The following is an 18,407-nucleotide window of genomic DNA, read 5'->3' on the forward strand; positions in this document are numbered from 1 at the left end:
GCACAATCATGGGTACAAGCATTTTGAATGGACCCTATTCCATGCTTAGATATGGGAGATGCAAGCCTTCCTCAGTTATCATAGTATAATATCCTTGCCAAGGAAAATTAATGGAGAAGACACAGAAGAGGACTGGACCAGTTAAAATAAGGACTTGGAATGTTAGGACCATGTTGAGGACAGGGAAATTAGAAAATAAGTGCAGGAAATATAGGTAGTATTTTGGGTTTGGGTGATTTGAGATGGAAGGATAGCCAGGTTTACAGGAGAGCTAGTTTTAGAGTAATATAATTGCAGGGGAAGAGAGCAAGTAAGTAGTGGCAATGGTATTGAAGAAAAAAGGTAGGAAGATGTGTAGGAAACATGGAGCAGATGAGAGTTAGAACATTATAAGTAGGAGTAAAAATTGACCCTATAAGCAAAGTCATTACTCAAGTCTACTTGCCAAATTTTATCATGTGGAGAAAGAAACACAGCATGCAATCAATATGAGAAAATGTTCCGAGTCCACACAGTACAACACAAATTCATTGAACAACCTATTGTTTAGGTGGTGCTACCAAGTCAAAAAATATAAAAACAAATTTTGTGACCCTAATGTGATCTGGCAAAGAATTTATTCAATATTATGAACTGGAAGACGATTGTAATAAAGAAAAACAAAATTTATTTCATAAAAACCATGGCCTGCTGAAGTAGACTGACATTTGCAACATACTTCTTTAATCAAACTGTAGCATAAACAGTCACTTATTGTAAACATTTCAGAAATTAAAAAGCTTACACATTTTCTCAGTCTTACCCCTCACTCATTTCTTCCCGACTATGAATTTATATCTTGACAAATATTTTGTTATTTTCCATTTAAGCTTACTGCCATTTGGTGACTACATTGACTTTTAACAATACATTTTTACAGAACACATTCATGATTTTTAAGTCGATGATGTTTTAATGAAATAGCTTAGAAACCAACAATTATTTTGACTGGGCACCTGCTGGATATATATTCCAAATATGTTTGACTATATGCCGACTGCGTAATATACCACCAGTTGATATACGTAAATCTATTTTATGCAAGCTGTAATAAGTAACAAGGAGCTTAATGCGTAGGTTAAGGCAAGTTTAACGCAATCACTTCTCGTCGTATAGATGAAACGAGTTTTTGCTGCCTAGATGAATCTAGTGTATGCAAGTTGAAACAATTGATTCACTAACTACACATAACGGGTTGATGCAAAAGAAATTAAGCTGATCCTTCACCAAGATGAAAATGGTCAATACAAGCACCACTGTAGCGGTTCTAAGTGATTATTCAGTATAAAACGGTAAAGGCGGCCGCGACCAAGTTCAAACGAGTCGATATCGCGAGTTTTAGAATGTCGAAAACATGGGAGTTGGATCTAACTCGTTAACTAGAATTTCCTACGGACACAAGAAAAATGCTTAAAGAATAAATTATAATTTGTAATGAAGCGCCTTTGAAAATACTGGCAAGTGAGGTATAAAAACGGTCGCACCTTCAAAGGGTCAATCATGTTGCAAATAATTTTTTCCTTCCTTGTAGCATTCTCCTCTGATCTCCGAAGTTTCACTTTTATAGTTCTGCTTTCCTCTTTTAATTTTGCAAGCTGCTTCTTCAAATCCAGTATCTCATCTTGAAAATCTTCCTACACATTTAAAAATAATTATCCCTCAAATATTTTAGATCCATTTCACTCTAAATTAATAATTACGCAATTTGATATGTACCTGAGATTTGTAGGAGTAAGAAGATCTTCCGGAACTATTCCGTGACATTTCTTAATGAAAATAACAAACAAGTGGAAAATAGAATGCAATCCAAATACCACATGCCAGGTTGCTACGTAACTATGAAATACGTTCCTGTTCCCATCGCCATGGCAACTTCTGCTACCGCAACAAGTTCACAAATGACGATACTCATTTCATAACTATCTTGCTATTTACGTGACGATGACAAGAGATGGAATTCGACAAATTAATAAATGCAGACTTCGAAGAGGGAGATTTACCATAAGTTTAGTAAACTCAGACTGTTAAGACGGAGAGAAGAATTCCGAATTCAAACAAAAATTTACGATCCCAGAGGTAACTATTAGATGATACCGACCAAACATTTTTTAAAAATTCCCATCTATACTTGTTTCTAATGGTGTCTCTGTGACTGCCGAAGCTGCCTTCTCATGCTTCTCATTATGACAGTAAGATGGTTTGTTCTTGCCTCGGAGTAATCGTGGCAAAGTCCTTATGCTGAGGATCGTATTTGGCCAACCCGATAGAAATTTGCAACTCATGCACTTAGAACGCATTTTATTCGAATATATTTTTATTTATTAAAATTCAATTGACTCTATTCAGATTTAACAAACCCAATAAGAACTCTGGAAGTATAAATTTGAAGCAATTAAACATTATTCCGTAAAAAATTCGTGAGATGAGAACATTGGAGGGAGGTATATAATCACATTTTATGCAATCGCTAAACATTCTTGCTATATTTATGCTAGAAATAAATCCAATAGCAGTTAACTATTTCATACCTCAGGAGGAAAATAATGCACAAAATACACAGAAAACCCTGGTTGATTTTGTTACTTATAATACAGAGATTTCTGTATGATCATTCAGGGATGGGAGTAGCAAGATACAGGTCTTCAGGAATCAGTTGACAAAGTGACGGATTAAATATTATTGGTAGTTTTTGATGAAATGGCAGGGATGATTTTTTAATAATAAATTGCATGGTGGATGTTTTTTGTGTTCTTCAGCAGGCACCATTTATTCTTTGAACCAGCCTCTTCTTGGCCAAAGTTAATGTTTTTTAGAATAGAAGGCCAATTATTTTGTAGCTGGCACTTTATTGGACAGTCCGCCCTTTACTGACAGTTGCTAATTTTTGACCATTCAGCCGAGGATTTCTGTACCCAAGCAGAGACCCTTTGTATCATATGGAACTTCCAGATTGCCTCAATGTTTTCATAAGACACGCCACTCAACAATGATAAAGTTTGTATCATGAGTTACAGTGAAGGGACTGTATGCTCATGACACACATTGTTTGTTTTGTCAAACATGTGGCTACCCAAATTGCGAATATATTTGAAAATGATTTCTTGGAGTAACATACTATAGAATATACGTCAATGGGCATTTATTCTCTATATCATCCAATGATGATATAACGAGTAAATGTCAATGGACTATTCTATTTTTTTCAAATGAGCTATGTATTTAAACAGTTGCACTAACATGTAAATTTATTCTCATATGGCATACAAAATTTTTCCATGCTCAAAATTATTTTGTTTGAAACTTCATCTTGTTCAGTCATGACCAATTTTTAATTATGAACCATTTCGTAATAGCATTGGCAATTTATGCTTGAACGGCTTCGGTGAAGGAATCACATATTTCGAAGTTCTCCGCTCCACGCTGTACTTGGATGAAACCACCAGTTCAACTCAGTGATGACTCAAGTTTCAACATTCCTCACGAACGCATATGAAGGATATAAAAGTAGAACCAACGTAGGGGAGGCGACCGACAGCTGATGTCATTTACGCCATAGGGGATGGATGGGAAAGGATGAAGGGAAGAGAGAAACCCGGCGTCGGCAATAGCCTACTCTTAACGAAAGCCACCATGGGGTCCACGGCTTAACGTCCCATCCGACGGACGGTGAACTCACTCGAAGTGCTATCCGCTACGCACATCAATTAGGGATCGGGATACCCCTGAAAAATATCTGCCGCCTCTGGGATTGGAACTCGAGCCCTCTGAGTGGGAAGCCAGTACGTTAGCCACCGCTCCGTCCCGATCCCCATTAGAATCAAAGATAACCTTTATTCACGAAATAATTCTGTAACCAGGGAGGTAACTAAAACGCATTTAGTTGAGAAAAATGAATTTCAAGCTCTTTCAAGGAACGTATGTTGAAGCTTCGCAATGTTACAATTACTAATTTTTCATACAAGACAAATGGGAGAAAGAAAACAAAAAGAAAGAGCTTCATAAACCCCTGGCACTCTGTGAGATATTCTAGTATGACGTAACTCCCATCTTAACAAATTACAAGGCTTGCCGCCCGTCTTAGAGATGTAATTTTGAAAGAGCTGAACAAAAGAATGTACAATTGCGAGTAGTGTTTACATTGCTCTTCGACTCTGAGATTTCGTGACAGTCATGTTATTGAAGAACTTTAGCTTTCTTTTGGTAATTCACTTGTGAGAATGTAATATGTCTTGTTAGATGATTGCAACTTCAAACGGAAGGGTAACTGTATGGTCTTGAATTTCCAGATTCGTGATCGCGTTTAAAGAGTTATTCCTTGAAAATGTCTTTGGCGGACGAGCTTCTTGCTGATCTGGAGGAGGGAGATGATGCAGAAGAGCAAAATGACGTGGAAATGCCAGTTGCACAAGGTGCACTGACCAACGAAACCATCCCTTCAATTGAAGATCGTAAGTTAATGACGGCGGTGGGAAACATTCATGACTTCTTATCATCAGTATTCATGCTTGTAAAGTTTTTGTTAATAACGTGTTCTTGTGTTTTAGAAACAAAGATAACATGTGTACGACAAATTGCAAAATTACGAGACTCAGACAGGCTCAAGAATATAATGAAGCAAATAGAGGAATATGCTGGAGTGCCTCGTATTCATGGAAAGTCGATTGGACCGGCCGATGCAGATCCTGAGTATCAGATTATCGTTGAGGCCAATAACCTCGCCGTCGACATCGATACGGAAATAGGTTAGGAATTGCCATGGGAATATACAATATATATTTTGTAACCTCATCCATTATTGCAGTCGATTACTTATACTTAAGGAGTCAATGTTTTGTGGGCTGCTTGGGCTAAGAGGCAAATGTATTGTTTTGTAAACCTAAGATATAATTTTGTGTTTTACAGGTGTCATTCATCGGTTTGTGAGAGATAAATACAGCAAACGTTTTCCCGAACTTGAGTCGCTCGTTGTCGGTGCCCTCGAATATGTGTGCACTGTTCGAGAATTGGGTAACGATTTAGCAAGGGCTAAGGGCAGTGAGGCTTTACAACAGACTTTAACACAAGCTACCATAATGGTTGTGTCTGTCACTGCTTCAACAACACAAGGGTAAGGATGTCACCTTCACCTAATTTCACATAGTTGTCATTCTGGAAACAATTTTAAAACATTCTCTTCGTCCTCTTCTTTTTTACTACTGACCATTTCATGCCTTCGTCTCGTGTTTTATACCGGTGAAATAAATACTCATGCAATAAATTTTTAATGTATGCTCTAGTGTTCGTCATACTCCATTTTTATGGATCCAAAACGATCAGGTTTTTGTCATCGTCATTTCTGTTCATTGCATTCACCTTCCAATTATTTACTAATTTGCTCTCTCTAAATTTCCTACAATTATTATTCCTTCTTTATTCATTTTTAAGCTCATGTTAGGCTGCAGTTTGTTTCTCAATGAATTAATTACCTTAAAGGCCATTTTAAGGTCATTCTCTTAAATGAACGTTACAAGAACTCATTAAATCTTTATCTTTTGTTGGCTGTGCACCAAAACACTGTACTATTGTAATATTTATATATTTTATGCAAAATTATCATGTCCAAATTTTTAGTTAATATGCAATGTGCCACACTTTTTGAAATGCCTATTATGTCTGCTAGCTCGCGCACTTTCAGTCGACGATCATCCATTATCACTTTGTGGATTTTCTTCGTATCTGAATTCCTCACCTTATTTGATTGACCAATGCGATGCTTGTCTTGACAGCTTGTGCGGTCTCGTTTAAACTCGGCTACCCAATATTTTACTGTTGTAAACAAAGGAACAGACTCACCCAGAGTAGAATCCAGTTCAGCTTTTGTTTTGGTTGGGCTGAGGCCTTTCAAATAAAAGTATTGTATCACATAACGATGACCAATTTTCTCCATTTTCACTAATTCTCGAAAAACGTTCTTTATTGATGGTTGCCAAACAAATACCAAACTATGTAGCGTCTTCAAACCTGAAACATTTGCTTTATAGATTGCATACTTTCTAAGACAGGGATATTTTTCAAACAAATACTGCCATCTCTAGGTCAGGCAAGGTACTTCTGGGCCTTCCCATGTATGTTACCCTTCTCTTTCATAATGCTGTTTGGCACCTTGATCCAGCTATTTATTCATGCTTACTCTTCCTTCCAAGCCAAATGCAGACCTGATTTTATTTTTTATATCCTTCTTCAGATATCATCAGGTTCTTTTTATGTCTGGTTATGCTTTGCTAGTAGGAAGTCATACAGCGTGGTGTGTCTGCCCTACCCAGTTTGAGTTTATACCCACACACATCCATAGGGTGTGCAAAAATGGTGAAACAAAAAATAACGATCCAGTTAATCTTTTATGTTCTGAGTGAGGTAAGCCCCTTTTCCCTGTTATGCCCTTCATAAACAAAGGCTTATTCTGTTTTGCATTTTTTCTTAAGCTTTCCCAGTCATGATGTCTTTCTGCTGCTAAATACCAGTGTGGCCAAAATGGGAAAAATCTGGTACTATCTGACATTGCCTTAATATATTTCATTTCAGTGAGCATTTCTCTGGCAAATATTTTTATAAATTCTCCTATAATTGCTGACTTCTCATCTGAAGTGACAACGTTCAGATCAACATCCAGATCCACATCCTAAACTTCGAAAAGTTCATTTAGTGTATCCAAGCTACATTCATTTGTATTAATTTTCCCCTAATAATAGACATAATCATCAGTTTAAGTAAGGTAATACCTGAAGTCCACCACCTGGATAGTGGTTGTGTTGTTACCCAGTTAAATCATCAATATGTATAGTAATTATGTGACAAACTTTAATTTAAAAAAATGTTTGGCTCATTCAGGCAGCTGCTCACAGAAGAGGAATGGCAACGTGTCCGTGAAGCTTGTGATATGTGCTCAGAGATCAATGATATGAAAGGCAAAGTTTTGGAGTATGTTGAATCAAGAATGACATATATTGCACCCAATCTCTCGGCAATAGTTGGTGCATCTACAGCTGCAAAAGTAATGGGTAAGAGAAATTAAGTACATAATCTAATTCAGTCAGTTAAGTCAAGAAATGAAGTATATTATGTAAGGTAAAAACCCAAATTTCATATGACTACATGTGCAGAATAACAGCTCAGCATGTTGTCAACCGGAAATAGCATGTATGTAGATTTCAATGTTCATTTCAACTGAGTTGGAAACTAGTTATGCATGCTGATGTTCATATTATGAAATCTGTTTAAAGTCGCAGTCAATCTGCAACATTTAGTATTCAATGTTGCACAACCCCACATAACATAAGCAATGGCATTTACATTTGATTTTAATGGGTTAGATTCTAGATTAACTTTTATATAAACCATAGCTCCAAAGGTGTATAAACCAAATGCAGGCATTATTCTGTACTTAATCAGAACAGGCTTGCTATATTCCCATGGTAAATTGGTGGGTGGCCATAACAAATTGGTGTTAGATTGCTTTTTCAATAGTCATCTGGAATAACAAAAGATCCATTGAAGGTTTTGAGGAAGATTTTGAAGCATACTGCCTATACTGTTTGAGTCAACAGTTACAGAAAATATACTATCCGCAACAGCTTTTAGGAAAAAATTATTTACAACAGCCAGAGTGGAATGAAGATATAATTTAAAAGGCCACTGTCTTCATTAATTGTTCTTCATGGTTCCTTATATTTATTGTCTGCATTAAAAAATAAAGTCATTATAAGCTATTTTGCATTTGTGATTAAATTGTAAAAATATTTGTTGTATTTCATTGTATGCCTATTTATCATTCAAATTCCCACTATTTTTGTAAGAGTGGTGAAAGCAAAGTTATTCATACTGAGATCTTTAATGTCATATGCATTTTTTTCTGTTTCCTGGGGTAGCAAGATATTTTGGGAAATCCCAATGGTATATTCTCTGATGTACTTAGTCCCTCATACTCTTGAGAGTTAGAAATTAACTATTTTCCATAATATCCAGTTTCTATATGTAGTTGTAAAATCTAATCTTAGTTTACCTGTATTTTCTCCCTGTTAATATGAAATAGGTGCACAATGAATGTTTTGGAAGTTGGGATGGGAGGGATTTCCCTACTCTGCCCACACCAATGCTGCCCTCGAGCATTGTTTTCTTGTAAAATATAAAGGGTGCGGCACTTAAATCCGGACAAGCACTCATTTCCTTGAATGAAATTTCTTTTCCAGGTTAGCGAAACCTTCCTCAGACTTCTCCAAAGCAGTATACTTAGCCACATTATCATAAACAGTTGATCTGGGGCACCAGAAGAATTTAACTATTTCAAAATATAACCCCCAGCGCGAACACTTTCGATAATAGTGGCTCTTGGATTGTACTCTGCCCCTGCATGTAACATCTCAGGCATTTTGAGATTATGACTGTTTACTAGAAGCCTATAGCTTTCAAGAACGCCAATCGCGATCTCCCATGGAACTATGATATGATGGGAAATTCAAATGGAATTTTGTCTGGATTTAAGCATCGCACCCTGTAGGGTTGTGGCATCTGTTTGGTGGAATGTGAATCTAATTATGTTTCCTTTTGTGCCAGGTGTGGCTGGTGGTTTGGGTCGTCTTTCAAAAATGCCAGCAAGCAATGTTCAAGTATTGGGATCACAGAAAAGGACATTGTCTGGATTTTCACAAGTGACTACATTACCTCACACAGGATTCTTGTATTATTCCAGCATAGTTCAGGATACTCCTCCGGTATAATATACTGAAAATAATTTCTTTCATTGTGACTGACTTAATCAGCCGCAAGGCATACTCAAGTGTTATTCTCAAGTACAATGCAGTTCATGCTGTAATTTAATTTTTAGTTAATCTTACCTTCTTTTACAGAACTGACTATTACCATAGGTGGTTATGAATTGAATAAATCGTGCATATGACTTCATTATTAAATTATTGTTCATTACCAAAATGGTTGTCATCCTTGTCAGTTTTTTAAAGTACAAAATATACTTGATTTTGTAGGATTTAAGGAGAAAGGCAGCCCGATTAGTCGCAGCCAAGTGTACCCTAGCAGCTCGAGTTGACAGTGCTCGTGCAAGTATTGATGGTTCCATTGGTAAAATGTTCCGAGAGGACATTGAGAAGAAGTTGGACAAACTTCAGGTAATATTCTTCCCTTGGTCAAGGTGAAAGAAAAACTTAATCATTCCAGTGATTTCATGCATGCCTCTTACTCCTTTAGTAAAAGTTTGTTGTCTTGAACAGTGAGATGTGTAGTAAGTTTACCAAAAGAAAGTCTCTATTTAAATATAGGGTCACAGAAAATAACAATATAATGATGAGTTAAAGAACCATGCAAGCTAATGAGTAGTTATATATTTCACTGAAACATACTTGTAGTTGCAAAATTTTGTGAAATGGATTGCTCAAAGGTGGCACTTGTAATTTTATCGTGTACATTGGGATGGGATTAATTTCACTTAAACAGGGTTTACAATGGTACTTTTGGGAAACTTAATAAGTCTAAATATTTTTTCTGAATTTTGTCTTTGTTAAATGTTTTTAAGTGCATATGTTTGATATTTTTACTGCCTATTTTTTGTCTTGTTTTTATTGATATTTTTCTATCTTTCTCAAATCATAGGAGCCACCCCCTGTTAAGTTTATAAAGCCTCTGCCAAAGCCAATCGACCCATCACGGAAGAAGCGTGGTGGCAAGCGTGTAAGGAAACTGAAGGAGCGCTATGCAATGACAGAATTGCGAAAACAAGCAAACAGACTTAACTTTGGAGAGGTAATAGCTTTGAGGATGTTTTAGTCAATATCCATCAACTTTTGAGGGTCTAAATTTTATTTTATGAGATTTAGTATGTTTCATGCAGATATTTCATTTTCTGCCAAGTTTTTGCACTATGTGTTTAGAATGATTTTTTTATTAGTTTCAATTTTATTTTTTTCAGATCGAAGATGATGCTTATCAAGAAGATTTGGGCTATACTCGAGGTGCCATTGGAGGTAAAACTGGAGGTGGCAGAGTCAGGCTTCCACAGGTTGATGAGAAAACAAAGGTTCGCATCTCTAAAGCTTTGCAGCGAAATCTACAGAGGGCACAACACAATGGCGCCACTCCTGGTCCTGCATCAGGTTTACGGACTGCTACAGGTTCCACAACAGCATCAATCAGGAGACAAGTGTCAGGAACTGCCTCCAGTGTCGCCTTTACACCGCTTCAGGTATGTGCAAATGGTTGAATTTGTTGACATAAAGATACCTGAGAGAAGACATTATAGGGTCTGAAGGTGTTAACTCAAGTGCACTATTTCTTTCTGAATAAAGGTCGAATCAAGGATAACAAACCCTTTTTAAAATTATTTTTGTCTTGATTTCTATGCCTACCATTATTTTATGGTGAGATAATTGGGTTGGCTTCCCATTGCCTCTCAAAATTATGTTTTTGTTGGGAAGCCATCTCACAAATGCCCCCTCAACTTAAGTCACATGTGACATAGTCACCTATCATAGCAAAATACATACATGCACTATAATGGAAACTACTCTAAGTTCAGCAAATTTCAAGAAAATCAATTGAGTCATTCTTGAATGATATGTAAAAATTGTAAAATAAATGCTACATCCTACCTGATGAAAGATCATTGTTAAATATTTTCTTTTGAGAATTTCATTGTATGGGTTAATCAAGTAAATGGGTATTAGGATCCTTTTATCAAGGAATAGTATAAGGGAATACATGCAAGTTTAAATGAAATATTATTCCTTGAAATTTGAATGTATGATCATTGTTCTCCGAATAATCCATGCATACTAAAAATATACTCCTTTTTCAGGGCCTGGAAATTGTTAATCCTCAGGCAGCAGAGAAGAAAGTTAATGAGGCCAATGCAAAGTATTTCTCCAATACAGCCGGATTTCTTAAGTTGCAGAAAAGCAGTCAAGATTGAAAGCCTGTTACATTAATCTAATATGAACTTAAAACTTCTTTAACCTGGAATGAGTGTTTACATCATGCTTGTGTTTATGTAGTTTTTTGTTGACGTGTATTTGATTGTGTGGTTGTTCATTAATAAAAATGGAGTATTTATCTGCTAATAAAGGTCTTTATTCTGTTTGAACTTTTTTAAACAGAATAGTAGAGGCTAAGACAAGAGTTATATGTAAACAAAAGCAGTTAATAATAAGAATTGGAATAGGAGTATATATTAATTTACTTTCCGTATTATAGATTTATATCTTGTTGAGGGCAATGATAAAGTATGCGCATCTAGTGTTGTTATATGACAGAAACCTGTTTTAACCATGTTTTACTCTGAAAATGTCTTTAACCTAATCAGTAATTAAAAAATATTAATATATACATACACACACACACACATATATATATATATATATATATGTGTGTGGTGTGTGTCTGTATGGTTTTATATACATATATATATTTATATATATAACCATAAACACAGTAATCAACCTGAAGGTCAGTTTGGTAGGTGATGACAGAGTTCACCCGGTACTAAGCCCGACGGCGTATGAAATTCACACATCAGGGTAGGGGGGCCAGTTCCTTTCCCTGTGCCGGTTATGGTTTCCCAGGAAGATCTGGTACCCGAAAAATCATATAGCTTGGGTGGAGCTGCAGGTACCGAGAGTGCCTTGCCCGGGAATCAAACCCAGGACCCTTCGGTCAGCAGTCCAACGCTCTACCCCCTGGACTAGCACGACCCCTATATATATATATATATATATTCAAAATCATTCTGTCATAAGATAAGTATTACTGAATGAAAGCAATGAAATATAATGGTGAGTAAACAATAGTTACAGAAATAGTAAAAAATAAGTGACCTTTAATGTAATTATAATAATTATTTCATACATTTTGACTAAGATTCACATTCCCTGGCATTTATTCCTGTATGCTACAGGATAGAGTATGCATATGCAAAGCTTGTTTAGGAGTCCATTATTTTTTAGACAGAATGTACGATTTCTGTAAGGTCAATTTAATGATTGCAGTACCAAATTTGAGAACATAGTGCTAATTTTTCTTTTTTTCTCAATATATGAGCTGCATCGCAAATCTTTTGTTGAAAGTATTTGTTCTGCCTGAAAGGTAAATTTCCAGTTTGCAACAGATAGAATCATACTACTTTGTGCAAGTTTACATTATGGAGAGTGATGGAACGGCAATGGTAAGAATGAATAAAATGATGCTTGGGAAGAAGGAGATGCATGTAGGGCAAGAGAATCAGATAGCAAGTAAAAGAAGGGCTGGATTTGAAGGCTATAGAATAAATAGGGGAGAAGTAGGTGGAGTGTAAGAATTAGGATAAGAACATTTGATCTTGCGATTTGGGCAGAAAATTAAGTGGTGCTAGCATTTCCTATTTTTTTATATTGTACATAAAAATGCTGAGGTTAATGAGACATTTTAGTACTTCTTGGCACTCTGTAGGCTGAGGCAACAGAAACCCCTCCCCCAATAAATGTTGAATGTACATCAGCACTTTCACTGATGTCCATAAATGGGGTCAGACCTTGGATAGTGGGAAGGGGCAGCAACTAAGTGCCTCCAGCCCTCTCCCCCTGTGTTCATGCCTCTGCTCAAGTGTTATTTCTGTGTACTAAATAATATAAACAATCAGACACTTGAAGAACTGAAAGGCGTAAAAAACAAGCTAGTGACTTGTTTTCAGCTAATAAATTATTTTTAAATTTTGAAAAAAAAACAATATCTTAATTGTGACCTGCATATGTACCTGCTTTCAGATCCTTTATGAGATTTTTGAGAAATGAGCCTCCAACAACCTAAATCATGCATTACTTATCCAAAAACTTTAAGGGCTGATATCCTTGGAAAACCCCTGGATTGGGTGACATCCTTCCTCAGTTACCAACACCGTATTGTAAGATACACGAACAATAGTCCATCATGGTCTATTAAACTTCTCTTTGGTATATAATCAAGTATCCATTGGTGTTCCTCAATGCTCAATCCATGGGCCACAATCATCTATTATTTTTATTAATGATTCACCCTATTTTCAGTCCTGGGACAAGCCCTTGATTATTTCATATGAAACATTATTTCTAGTATATTCCCTCTCAGTGTTTGAACAAAAAATGAATGTAAGATTCTCTGTAAAAAATTATGGTGCTCCTGGAGGAATGTTATGTGACACGCTTCTAATATAAAGAAAAATCTCCTCAACAATTCCATGTGCAGATATTCTCACCACTTCAGTCATTATTATTATTACTTTTTATTTGCCAAGAGATCATAATACAAAAATACCAGTTTGGTGGTGTATGTACATATAAGGCACGTCAAAAAGGAACAAAGACACAGGCTTAGTTAAAATTTTAAAAATGGTGCTCACTGTTACATTATGTGTGTCACAAACCCATGAGCATTGACCGTAACATGCACATGAAATGTCAATTTTGAAAAATCATTGATCATAACCATAAAAGCACCCCTTTTATTTTTAATTAATGAATCTTTGATGTAAGGGATTTTCCCATCCCAATTAAAAGAATCAAAAGTAATGTCCATACATAAAAACCATGGCTGTGTTAACGATTTGAACAACTATAGACCAATAGCCATCCAAAATGCATTTGCTAAAATATTCAAAAAAGCCATGTATATGCGAATAACATCTTATCTCAAAAAAACACTTCCTACTTTCAAATTCTCAGGATGGATTCAGATCTGAAAGGTCTACTACAACTGCCATATGTCAGACAATCGACAGCATACTTAATTCATTGGATGCTAAACACAAAACTCATGTAATTTTTTTCGACTCGAACTTCACACTGGAGTTCTATGAAAACACACTGCACATTCAAAATTTTTTCCTTCTTTCCCTACCCTATATTCTACTAGGCATGGATATGGCCACACCTCCATTTTTATATATAGTACGGCAGAATGAGGACTCTAGAGAGTAATTTGAGGGTGAGATAACGATTGGTTCTTCATATTTTAACCAATACTCAGCAATGCACAAAATATCTGGTTCACAATCATTTATAGCCACTTCCAGTAGGTTTACTTTGTTCCTGAGGCACTGAATATTGACTTACACGATTGTAAAAGGCTGTCTAATTTTGACTGACCCTTCAAGGAGGTCAGTAAGGCCTTCATAAAAAAATATGTATTGACACAGACATGTTCTGGACAAGAGCCGGGACTTTCCACTATATCTTTCATGTCTTCACCAACAGATACACGAAAAGAGACATAGGTGTTTCTAGATACCTTCAGCTGTTTGATCTCTAAGTACTTGCCAGGTATTTTGCTTGATTTATACAACTGGAGGATACACACATTCGTCTAAGTTTAGGACCTGAGCCAAGAATATCACATAGACAAATTCTTTTTTCCAATTTGCATTGGAGCCTTACTGTTTAATTTTCATCAAATTTAGTCAGTCAGAATATTTTGTAAATGTTACAAGTGCAAAAATAAAAAGCTATTAGGCATATGGAACCACCCTTTGGGGTGAGGCAGCATTGGAGAACCCTATGCCAGCATGCATTTCATTAATGGTCTCTGGATAATAATAAATGATTTATAAAGGCTAAAAAATAATTTTGAATGCAGAAGTGGGTCATCATTTGGGATTGAATACTGGTCTGAGGGTGATCATTGTTTAAATCTTCATATCCTATCATTACCTTGTCATGCAGCTCACACTCTTTTAACTCTGCAAAATTTTAACATCTAGGGGATGCACCCAGATGGAAAGTTATCAACTTTTCACAAAAGAGTATTTAATGCTGCCTCAGCAACATACTTCTACCCTGTATGAAATCCTTTCCCAAAGTGCCCATTTTTGAAAGAAAATAGACATCTTATCCCTTGGGAAAAACTTTTTACGGCTTGAAAAATTACTAAATCAAAGTTCTTGAAAAAATGAATTGACAAATTACAAGATCAAGCCAGTTCTTTATTTGAAAGCCTGTGCACTACTCTGGAACTCCAATTTTATTTAGTCAAGCTGAATACCTATAGATGCATGAATCTTCAAAAAGTTAATATCTTAATTATTCCTTATTTGAGAATTGGTGTGGTGGCTAGTGTAAAGGTTTCCCATCCTGAGGGCCTAGGTTCAAACATTTATTTATTGTTTTTAATTGCATTTTAAATTTGCTATCCTCAAACTAATTTTGAAAAAAATAAGCTTAAGTATGATGAAGATATTAACCTGAATTCACATACGCTACACTGTCCAAAGTGTACAAACTCTATATGTATTATGTGCATTATATTGGCAGCTCCTTCAGGAAGTTTCTGCCAGAATAGCAAATGATATCCAATCCCCAATAGATGTTCACAGTACCCACCACATATGTGGTTATGAGCATTTGTATATGTAATGGATACATATTTCATATCCATGGTTGAATATCCATCAGCACATACTCATTGATAAAAATAATAATAGTTTTATGTCCAATGACCATACACATCGTATAGGTATAGGAGTCGTCAAACACAAACAAAAGTGCAATCTAAGTACATTTATACAGTCTGAACATGCTTAGTAAAAAAAAGAGCATGCACATTTAAGTATGTAATAATAACACTTCATTAGGAGGAAGTTCTTGGGTTTCAATTTGAAACTACTTAATTTAATGTGTGGTAATTAGTCAAAAATTCTTACTCACATTGCCATTGCTTGGCTTTTATATGAAATTGCTGATTTATAGTAACTTTTGGGGATGTGGTGATGATTTCTAGTTGAATGTGAATGAATATCATTATTTGCAAGAAAGAGATGGAAATTATTTTTGATGAAGACAGAAATGGAAAATATAGACATGGATGGAATGGTAAGAACATTTAATTTTTTTAACACGGGCCTACTGCAAATTTTAATAATACACAAGTTTCAATACCTCTAAAGACACTGTTTTATGTAGGAACCTAATGGTGTACATCACAGTTTGCCAGTTAGAACGTAGATTATTGACATAAATATTCAACGCACCAGTTTGTTGAACATGTAGACCTAAGAACTTAGTGTTGGATGCTCAATTAATACTTTCATTGTTATAACTTTAATCAATATCCTCTTGCAATACAACTCAATTGAATGCAAAGACCTGTGTCTTTTTACAATTTAATTTAAGTTTGTTGTCATAACACCAGTTCCAGACAGTACCTAAAACCTTTTGCGATTTAATCAGAAGTCTTTGACTACTTTTATCAGAAATTATGAAGTTTGAATCATCGGCAAATATTATGCTTTGGTCATTTGTTAAAAATTAGACACCTGACGGTAGACCATCATTGAAATTCATTACTTCATAAAGTTTTAATAATAGGCTGATTTCCTAAACATTGGTTGTCTAAATGATAAGTAATCAAATGAGTATAGAGCCTGGATGATAAATTTGAAGTTGCTCTGCTGTATATGAGGTGGCTCATACATTGTGATGGATATACATTGTGATACTTGCATGAATATTGGAGTATATTTAGATATCCATTTGAAGTAATATATATGTCCATTGTATGCTATTATATATTCAATATATGTTTATTGTGTGTACAGTAAATAAAATTATGCTGCGTGGTAATCATGCGCATATTCGCATGAGCCATGCTTGATGATAGGACATTAGATAATAATAATAATAATCTTTATTTGCCCAGAAGACACTGACACAGTGTAATAGATACATCAGATAAGTGTATAGGACACGTCATATGTACATATAGATGTTAAACAATGATGAAATTCAGAAAAGCATGACACAATAATAATTTTTTGCATAAAATATATTCCATATTCAGTATGGTTATTTTTTCTCCATGAATTCCATTACAGAATAAAACTGTTCTTTCCTTAAAAATGATATTAATTTCTTTTTGAACAGGACTGGATCCTTTACGTACTTAAAATCGTAAGGGAGCCTGTTCAGTGCAAGGAGGCCCATTGATTTAGGCCCCAGGGATGTATTTAAAGTCCTGCAATAAGTTTGATGCAGGTCTCTGCAGGCTCTGGTTTGGTGGCAATGAACGTTGTCATTTGTCATATAATTGGATATATTACTTTTAGCGAAAATGCATACGACATAAATGTAAATACATGGAACAGTCAGAATATTTAACCTTTTGAAGAAGGAAAGACAAGGTGCATTGTAGGGAGCATTGCATATTAATCGTATTAAATATTTTTGAGCTTTAAAAATTGAATCAGAATGAGGGGAAGAACCCCAGAACAGAATACTATAGATAATTAAAGAATAAAATTCTCCGTAATAAATTGAAAGTAAGATATCAAGGCTTACAGATTTCCTAATACTTCTAATAAGAAAGCAAATGGAATTTAACCTGCTACGAAGATTGCATATGTGTTCATCCCATGATACATTTTTATTTATAACAACTCCCAAAAACTTGGATCTAGAAATTTGGGGTACACACGTTCCCCCTAGGTCAATGGCCAATGAAGCAGGGGCTTTATTTTTATTAGAGAAGTATATGAGTCCAGACTTGTCAGGGTTGAGTTTCAGAGAATTTTGTGAACACCATTCACAAAGAAGTTCGGAAACTCTAGCTGCTGTCAAGGTCAAGTTGTTTAACGATGGTGCTGATACAATTACGTTAGTGTCATCAGCATATAAAATTGGCTCGGCTCCTGGAACTGACTGCAGAACTTTTGGTAAGTCATTAATGTAAAGTAAAAATAGGATAGGGCCCAAGACTGAGCCTTGGGGTACACCTAATGTAACTTCTTTACTAGGAGAAGTAAAATTAGTACCGTTCTTTGACAAAATAACCTGTTGGTGCCTTGCGCTGAGGTAAGATTTGATCCAGTTATAAGGGATACCTCTGATGCCATAGTGTCCTAATTTGGACAAGAGTAACTGATGATTAACTAGGTCAAAAGCCTTGGAAAAATCGAAGAATAGTCCCAAGGTTTCAATTCTATTATCAAGATTTGAAAGTATTAGGTTTACGAGGTGATAGGTGGCTGTAGATGTAGATCTGCATTTCCTAAAACCATTCTGTGAGCCAGACAAGAGATTAAAAGATTCAAGAAATGATGTAAGTCGATTATGGAAGACCTTTTCAAATAGTTTCCCTATCTGGTTTAATAAAGATATTGGACGGTAAGAATTCATATCCTGCTCACTACCTTTCCCTTTATAAAGTGGTACAACTTTGGCAATTTTAATGGCATCAGGAAAAACACCAAGTTGTAGGGATTTATTAATTAGGATATACATTACAATACATACATTGATAGATATACATTTTATGAGTGCATATAATGAGTATGCATTGTATAGTTACGCTTATAACACATATAATCTTTATAATCATCGTTTAGATAT

At 35.5% G+C, this 18,407-nt stretch overlaps 1 protein-coding gene across 1 annotated transcript; it reads left to right on the top strand.

Annotated features, from left to right (window-relative positions):
- The first annotated feature begins 4,130 nt into the window (after positions 1-4,130).
- LOC139692871 (U4/U6 small nuclear ribonucleoprotein Prp31-like) lies at positions 4,131-11,133 on the top strand. Its single transcript, XM_071591181.1, has 10 exons — positions 4,131-4,239; positions 4,326-4,487; positions 4,584-4,781; positions 4,942-5,146; positions 6,907-7,076; positions 8,629-8,786; positions 9,057-9,197; positions 9,679-9,828; positions 9,995-10,267; positions 10,880-11,133. Exons 2-10 carry the CDS (start codon positions 4,361-4,363, stop codon positions 10,991-10,993), a joined length of 1,536 nt encoding a protein of 511 aa, XP_071447282.1. The 5' UTR covers positions 4,131-4,239; positions 4,326-4,360; the 3' UTR covers positions 10,994-11,133.
- Positions 11,134-18,407: the final 7,274 nt, after the last annotated feature.

The sequence above is a fragment of the Hetaerina americana genome, unplaced genomic scaffold (assembly GCF_022747635.1).
Source record: "Hetaerina americana unplaced genomic scaffold, ioHetAmer1.1.p SCAF_43, whole genome shotgun sequence".
Taxonomy (NCBI): Eukaryota; Metazoa; Arthropoda; class Insecta; order Odonata; family Calopterygidae; genus Hetaerina; species Hetaerina americana.